Raw genomic sequence first — 8,877 nt, 5'->3', positions numbered from 1 at the left:
AAAATACTCTTGTCCTTAGAACAGAGTTTTGACCTTTTGATTAAAATCTACCTACATTATATAGTACACCCTTGCCTGAATGTATGCCAGTGTGGTTTTATTGTGCTCTTGTTTCCCAACAGCTATAGCAAAAAAAAAACAAAAAAAAGTTAAACTTCACAAAACATATTCTAAATTAAAGGAATATTCCAGGTTCAATACTAGTTAAACTCAATCGACAGCATTTGTGGCATAATGTTGATTATCACAACAACAACAACAAAATCGACTCGTCCCTCCTTTTCTTTAAAAGCAAAAATCGAGGTTACAGTGAGGCACTCACAATGGAAGTGAATGGGGGACAATGTTTGGATGGTTTAAGGCAGAAATGTGAAGCTTATAATTTTATAAAAGCACTTAAATGAATTCTTCTGTTAAAACTTGTGTATTATTTGAGCTGTAAATCGTAATTTTTACAGTTGTTTTAAGGTTTGTTGACATGACATTGTCATGTCAACAAAGTTGTAAAATTGTCTATAACTTTACACAGAAATTATTAGTAAGCGATTTTATCACACTAAAATCATATTAATACGCATATTGTTTGTCTTGTGGCTATACTTTTGAAACAGTCAGTATTTTAACATTTACGCATTGGCCCCCATTTACTTCCATCGTAAGTGTCTAACTGTAACGCAGATTTTGACTTTATTTATTTAATTTTCTCCCCAATTTGGAATTCCTAAGTCCTCGTGGTGGTGTAGTGACTCGCCTCAATCCGGGTGGTGGAGGACGAATCTCAGCTGCCTCCACGTCTGAGACCATCAATCCGCGTATCTTATCACGTGGCTTGTTGAGCGCGTTACCGCTTCAGGTTAGTCTCCACGGCATCCACGCACAACTCACCACGTGCCCCACCGAGAGCGAGAATCATATTATAGTGACCAGGAGGTTAACCCATGTGACTCTACCCTCCCTAGCAACCGGGCCAATTTGGTTGCTTAGGAGACCTGACTGGAGTCACTCAGCACGCCCTGGATTCAAACTCGCAACTCCAGGGGTGGTAGTCAGCGTCAATACTCGCTGAGCTACCCAGACCCCCTGATTTTGATTTTTTTTTAAAGAAAAGGAGGGGCAAGGCAAAATTAATTTGTGTGGTAATCAATATTATGCCACAAATGCTGTAGACTGAGTTTAAACGTGCACTCAGTAACTTTTGTCTTTGTGTGATCTTGGACTTACACTGACACCTATCAGCTTGGACACAGCATCATTTAAAATCAATAGTTTTCAGTTTCAGATGCCATTGTAGAAATGTAGTATTCACTGTCAGCCATGATTACTTTAATCAATGAGTGAAAGTGTCAAATAACAGGACGGTTACTGAGATTAAGCAAGTAGTATTTGGCTGGTCATGTGATTCCAACATGGCAGCCCCCATGTGCGGACCCTCTCCATGTAGAATAAAACAGCTTTTATTAGGTTATTGTTATGACTGGAGTCTTCATTTTAATGTGAGTGCTCATGATTTCCTACCTATATCGGAAATTACAATTCATGTCTTTAGAAGTTTACTGAGCACACCTTGTATTGAACCCAGAATATTCCTTTAAGAGAGTTTCAAACTAGGTGTTTGAAACCAACATACAAACCACTGCTAGAGAAAACACATATATCCTGTTTGAACATTCAGTTATACAGTAACCCTTTTATACTGTACTACTTACACTACTTATAGTATATTATTTTTTATATACTTTATAGTTTTTAATAATTATTTTACATTTTTATAAATGGGTGAGCTTGCACATTTTATTTCCACTGACAACGACTACTGCTGTGTGCCATTGTTGCTCAATTGACAAATAAACTTGACTGAACTTAAACATGAAGGGCAATATGTCTTGTGAGTGTTTACCATGCTCTTCCTCATACCTGTATATTTGAAGAGGATACCAGGTAGCCAGTATATTGCCTGGTAAATGCACATGCATAGCTGAAATTAGCAAGCAAACCAATTTGATTGGTTCTAAACTTCTCAATAAGGACACATGGGAATGTGTCACCCAGACTCACAAATACAAACACACACACACACACACACACACACACACAGAACATTATGAAGATTAGAAGAAAAGGAACTTTTTATATATATATTTGTTGTGAAACTACAAAACATATTCTTGTGCTGGTGATAATATTTACAATTCTGGTTGACAGTACAGTGTCGATGATAAAATTCACAGCTTTCAGAAGTCTCACAAGAAAAAGAAAAGACAGCACACCCAAATCACGAAAGTGCAATAAATACAAGCTGTACTTCTCGAACCGTCTCTGCAATCAGACCAGGTTCTTTTTTTCATCATCAATACAAGATTTAAAAAACAAAACAATTAAAATGCACTGGAGCTTCCAAAATAAAAGTCCTACTGTGACCAATATTCTATGAATCATTCATGACTAACAGCATCAGATACTAACAGTGTTCTTTTCCTTTTGATTATTTGAAATACATGATTTATGTATGATTGGACTAAGCCGTCCAAATAGAAAATTAAAAAATCCAAATATAATGTAAGAACCTCAGATTTGATAGTTTAAAAGCACCTAATCAATCAAAACAATTCTTTCTCTAACACATATTGTGCACGGTAATATACCGTCTGAGCAGTGAAACCATTAAGACTTCATAAGCATTGTTTTCTCTTGTTCGAATACTCAAAGAATAAGCTAAATTGTAGTGTTTCCAGGTAAACATTCCAGGTTTACATCATATCGTGAACAATACAAAATGTTTAAAGGGGACACACTTAAATTACTGTAAAATCCTCTTAAATGCCCCCGTAAAAAAGTACCTTAATTAAAAATGCCCATGTGACAAATATACACATCACACAGCATCTTAATAAACTGAGCTGGGATGTAGCCAACTGGAGTCTATGTTTGGCAGTGTACAGTCTATTACAGGGTCTAAACTGTGTTACACTGTGAAACAATACATAAAAGAGAGCTGAGACCAAGACAAAGGGGAAAAAAAGAAAAGGACTCTAATTAAAGGGGTTAAACTAAACCATCTAAAAGAAAATGTGCTGCAGATATCATAAAATAACAGAGTAGCTATATGATGCTTCTATTTAAATTAGATATTTAGCTAACTGTAAAGCTTTGGGGCAGCATTGTGTTCGGCTCTAATGTTCATATAAAAAATAAATATGCTAATTGAACAGCTGGATTGTGCTAGTGCTCTTTACATTTCCTAAATCAATTTTAGGTGCAAGACAATGTAAAAAAAAAAAAAAAAAAAAAAAGGGTTTCCTTGCTGATAAAGACTAAAGAGTGGAAACCTCTTCCAATAACACCTGTTATGAGTTACAATAAATGATTTACAGCTACATTCATTTCTATCTGTTCTTACAGAATCATACACCACTGGGGGGAGCTAGAGATAAGTATTCATTCCAAACTCATATGACTTTCTTTCTACCTTGGAAGACAAAAGGATTTGTTAGGCAGAATGTTAGGGACTTTCGGCTTCAGTCACCATTTACTTTCATCGTATGAAAAAAAAAAGATGCAATGAAAGTGAATGGTGAGGCACAAGTCATGCGGGTTTGAAACAACATGAGGGTGAGTAAATGATAAGAGAGGACTTTGATTTTTGGGTCAACTATCCCTTTAAGCAATATTATAAATGTAAAAATAATTATTTAAATGGGACTTAAAAAAAAAAGTGCTAGATTCAAACAAACATCCAAGTTGGCCCATGATGGTTAAAATCAATTATTACTTTTAAAAGAGATTTAAAATAACAGGGAACGTGGTCACATTCATAGCCATCCACTATCCAAATACTTGATTTAACTTAACATTTTGCATATAGATGAAGAGTTTAGAAATAATCAATATTATATTAGTGTAGTGGGAGCATTTATTTACATAACACAACTCTCCAATGATTCTTGAGTTATGCGAAGTCTCCAAGCGTTATTCAAATAAATCTCTGCAGTGGTGTGCAATACATTATTGAGTGTTTACAGGGGGAGTTCAGGGAGAGAAATTATGAAGCATGTGACTTTGCTGTTTCCTTGCCATAGGAATGATCAGGTTTCAGATTTATTCAAAAGCTAAAAACATTACAAAGATCTTGTGTGATCCATAAGTGGGTGAATCTCATGAAAACTGCCATGGGTCATATTTCACTATAACATCAAAAGAAAATAAATAAATAACAATACATATAGTTTGCATAAAGAAAATGAAGCCAATATTTAAGACCATTAAGATTTTTGGCATTGTGACATTATTTTCACTGCAATTTTCCCCAATTCTCAGTAGCTTAATGCAAACAATAAATAAATAAATAAATTACTGTCTCATTACTGTAATGTGAAACAAACAATGCTATTATATTTAAATAGTTTTAAATAATATATTATGTTTAAATAATATATTATGTTTATAATTTAATATAATATAAATTATATAATGTTACATTATATTAAAATTAAGTACAACTGCAAGTAAATAATGTTTTTTGCACTGCAATTTAAGTAATATCAATGTGTACAGACAAGATGATTTCCATGAACCCTTTAAGCTCTGAATGTTTTTAAAGATGTCCCGTTTCAGTGGCAAACCCAAAATTTAAGGCTTATAACTCGAGAAAAAAAAAAAACAACAAAAAACAACAACAACAACAACAAAAAAAAACAGGGAGGGTCAAGTGTTTGGAAATTTTGCCAAATATTTCTTTTTTTTATTTTTTTTTTATCCTTATTTGACATTAGATATCTCTGGGTGTAAATAAGGTAGCTCATAAAAACTGCTTTTGTTGTGTTCCCAGTCATGTCAACTGTATCTGAGAAAATTTGTGTTGATAGGACAAAGCAATCAAAAGTTATAGCATTACAAAAATTATTTATCATAATGTCCAAAAATGACTCCATGTGCCTAAAAGCCTCTCCAAACAAATAAAACTTAATAATTGTACATAAGAACTAATTACACATACAAACACAACAATGACTAAAGGTATGCATAGCACGGAGACATGATTTTAGTAATGAGATTTCACAGAATATGTGCCTTTTAACTCAATGAGTCTGTGTCATTTACTTGGCGCCATCTTCTGGTGGCCATATGTAACATTGTGCTTCATGTGGATTATCTTATGATCTATGCATCTGATTACCTTGTGTTTGGACTCGTTTGAAAGATAATCACCTCCTCTAAGTAATGGTATGTGATATTGTATGTTCCATTTAATTTTCGTGAAGTTATAAGTGAAAATGCGGCATATGAGCAACATCAACATAACTGTCAAAGACATATACTTACTTATTACTCGCTATATTTATGTCTGTGAGAAAAACAATTAGGCTGGTTGTATTCTGCTCTTTGAGAGAGCTTTACAACAACATATGACACATGGCTGTTTGATCAGTTTGATGTTTTTACTGATTGCAATAATATGTACAGTGCAAATTTTTATCAAAATAATTATCAAAACGGAACACTTCTGATTTGTCTGCATATTTCAAAGCACTTGTTCACTTTTGGTCATAATGCCTGCATGCATTGTAAAGTAGAGTTTCTAAGCTTTCAAACCATAACTATTCTGTGTTGGTCAAGACTGTAGTTATTAATATTTTGACGATATATTTTTTTTCTCATGGGCCAAAGGGTTAATGTATTATAATGAGAATTCTATTTTTTCGCATCATAGTAATGAGAATTTGGGGATTATATAATAGTAATTTGAGAATTGTCATGAAAGTAATGTCACAATGAAGGAAAAAAAAAACATTTTCTGCATGCAAAATATACTTTATCTATTTTGTCTTTTGATTTTGTGGTCAGAAATTACAGACATTTCCTTGTGAGATTCACCAAAACACTAAATGATTCTCTTCTTTTCTTTACATTTAGTTCAAAAGCTTTAACTGACAGATTATTAGTCAAATAAACTAACTATTACAAAACTTGTGTTTGTTGCCTGGAGTTTGGGTTAGATTAAGTGAGGTCTAAACTAAAAAGGAATGTAAAACTAATGCAACATGCCACTGCAAGTACTACAATGGTAGTTAAGAAATATAAAAACAAGGTAGAAAATTTCCAAAGATGCAAAAAGAGCTCAGAAATAGGGTTTTACTTCAATGGGATGTAATATTTGCATTCAAAATGTGCTTTTTGCTTAATTCTCTATATCAATACCTTTTTCTCGCTATCTGATTTGTATTAAAGTGCATGAACTATCTCATATTCTACCTGAGAGTCTGTTGGACTAATTGCAGATTCTACATCATATTACGGACATTTGCACTAGTATGTGTCTTGTTTGAATGTGTAATTAACACAAACATGGAGAGCTGTTAGTAATCTACTTAATCTAAAAGATAACCGGACTATTTAACTGTTCAACATGCTTTAGTTTCATGCTTGCTAACACCTGCAACTATTTGCAAAAAAAAAAAAAAAACTCATCCAACGTACATATTGTTGAACAGAAATGTGGACAGAACAAGGTTGTTTGTAGAGGGACGTGACTTAGATCGCAGGATTTATGCCCATTCATTTTGTCATTGCAACATAAAGCTAGATACTGATTCCTGAACCCTTGAACGGAAGTAGTACCGTAAGTATCTTTATTCACATCTTCGAGAGCTACCGTGAGCAGTTCTGCCTGAATCATCAGAGCAGCATGTTTAAAACTCATTTCAAAGATCGCACTGGTGTTTTGAATGACCACTAAAAAACCTAGAACAGATACCAACTTACTCGTATTAGTAACAGAACACAATGCAACTAGAAAAAGAAGTCTAGCTAAAAATAAAAATAAAAAAAGGAAAGAAAGACACATGGATCTATACAATTTCAGTTTTGAAAGTTCAAACCCAGTGTTCTAAAATGACATTTTCCTGCGGCAACATACTTTTTCTTTCACACAATTCTTCATGATACTGCCAGACGTCAGTTGCGTCTCCATGGAAACAGCAGTAAAGACGGAAATACTTTTTTCTACACGTCGTCAGCTGGTAGGTCAGGAACATTTATCTTCGCTCGGGTGAAGAAGGCCATCTTCTCTCTAACAGAGGTTACACCAGACAATAAGTACAGCTTTAAACTTTATAGTTTCCATTTAGAAGGAAAAGCTCTGTTCCAAAACCTAGTGATCTGCCAACCAAGATAGCATTTTAAAGGGATAGTTCACCCAAAAATGAAAATTCTCTCATCATTTCCTCACCCTCATGCCACCCCAGATGTGTATGATTTTCTTTCTTCTGATGAACACAAACAAAGATTTTTAGAAGAACATCTCAGCTCTGTAGGTCCATACAATGCAAGTGAATGGTGGCCAGAACTTTGAAGCTCCAAAAAGCATATAAAGGCAGCATAACAGTAATCCATATGACTCCAGTGCTTTAATCCATGTCTTCTGAAGAGATATGATAGGTGCGGGTGAGTAACAGATCAATATTTAAGTCATTTTTTGCTATAAATTCTCCTCCCTGCCCAGTGGAATGGCATGAGGGTGAGTAAATGATGAGAGAATTTTCATTTTTGGGTGAACTATCCCTTTAAGGCATCACAGACCTACACAAAGGCTGTTCCAAAAGGTAGGCAGCAGCTTGCTAGGTTTTGGAACAGAGCTTTATTTTCACCAACTACTTTAAGACTTGGAAGTCTATTGAGACAAAAGATACCCTGCTGAAAAGACCAGCTTATGCCACCATGTTGATTAGTGCTGGTTTGGTGGTGGTTAAGCTGGTGGACCAGTATCGCAAAAAAATGCTGGCCAACCAGCATAGTCTTTCAGATCAAGCTGGTTGACCAATGGCGACTTGCTGGTTGAGCTAGTTGAAAAGAATGGTACGGACACCAGGACACCAGCATACACATAATGGGGACCAGATCTGAGAACACAACATATGCTGATCTTTTCAACAGGGCAAGAACAGGAACAGGAACAAAAGCCCACCTGAAGGATTGAACCCCAGGGACCTCTTTAAGGCTCTGTCCACGGATCTTGTGCACATCCTTAGCTGCTGCTCGCATCATCTTCTCTACCCTCTTTTCCTGTAGCTGCTCCTCCTGGGTCTGAGGAGAAAGTTGGTGAACAGCATCAAACATTAGAATGGAAATTCTAAAAGTGTGTCACGAGAAACATCCAGTAATGTGTCACTTGACTGACCTGTCTCTCTGCCTGTTTGAGTAGCAGACGGAAGCGTTCGTCCTCCTGTACCCATGTGGGCAGGACTTGTTGCCCCTGCTGCCGGGCTTTCTCCAACTGCTCCTTTAGCTCCCGCAGCACACGCAGATCCTCGTTCAGACGACTCTGCCGTGTGCGAGTCACCTGCAAGTCCAGCTCGAGATCCAGAGAGGTGCGCAAGAGACCGTCCAGACCTTTCACCTGCATCGGTGGCTGTGAGAGATGGAGAGAACTGATAAATCATTTTACTGGCACTTATCTAAAGCAACTTGCAGTTTATTTATTACAGACGTCACACTGTTGATAGTTAATGAATCGCTATACTATACTTGACTGGTCAGTCGCAGCATTCTGTGGTCAAATATTTGGATAGTTCATCCAAAAAAGAAAACTCTCTCATCATTTACTCACCCTCATGCCATCCCAGATGTGTTTGACTTCTTCTGCAGAACACAAACAAAGATTTTTAGAAGAATATTTCAGCTCTGTTGGTCCATAAAATGCAAGTGAATGGTGGCCAGAACTTTGAAGGTCCAAAATGCACATAAAGGCAGCATAAAAGTAATCCATACGACTCCAGTGGTTAAATCCATATCTCCAGAAGTGATACGATAGGTGTGGGTGAGAAACAGATCAATATTTAAGTCTTTTTTTTTTTTTCTATAAATCTCCACTTTTACCTTCTT

General features: G+C 35.7%; 1 protein-coding gene across 1 annotated transcript in view; it reads right to left on the bottom strand.

Annotated features, from left to right (window-relative positions):
• Positions 1-2,108: 2,108 nt before the first annotated feature.
• The window catches only part of wwc1 (WW and C2 domain containing 1), a 62,689-nt gene continuing 55,920 nt past the window's right edge, over positions 2,109-8,877 (bottom strand). Inside the window, exons 20-22 of the mRNA XM_051677721.1 lie at positions 8,174-8,404; positions 7,961-8,079; positions 2,109-7,066 (exon numbers count right to left, since the gene is read on the bottom strand). Of these exons, the coding sequence (XP_051533681.1) occupies positions 7,000-7,066; positions 7,961-8,079; positions 8,174-8,404 (417 nt within the window). The 3' untranslated portion in view covers positions 2,109-6,999. The remainder of the gene's footprint in view (positions 7,067-7,960; positions 8,080-8,173; positions 8,405-8,877) is intronic.

This window comes from Myxocyprinus asiaticus, chromosome 38 (assembly GCF_019703515.2).
Source record: "Myxocyprinus asiaticus isolate MX2 ecotype Aquarium Trade chromosome 38, UBuf_Myxa_2, whole genome shotgun sequence".
Taxonomy (NCBI): domain Eukaryota; kingdom Metazoa; phylum Chordata; class Actinopteri; order Cypriniformes; family Catostomidae; genus Myxocyprinus; species Myxocyprinus asiaticus.
The sequence above is the reverse complement of the archived record's forward strand: the minus strand, read 5'-3'. Positions and strand labels throughout refer to the sequence as shown.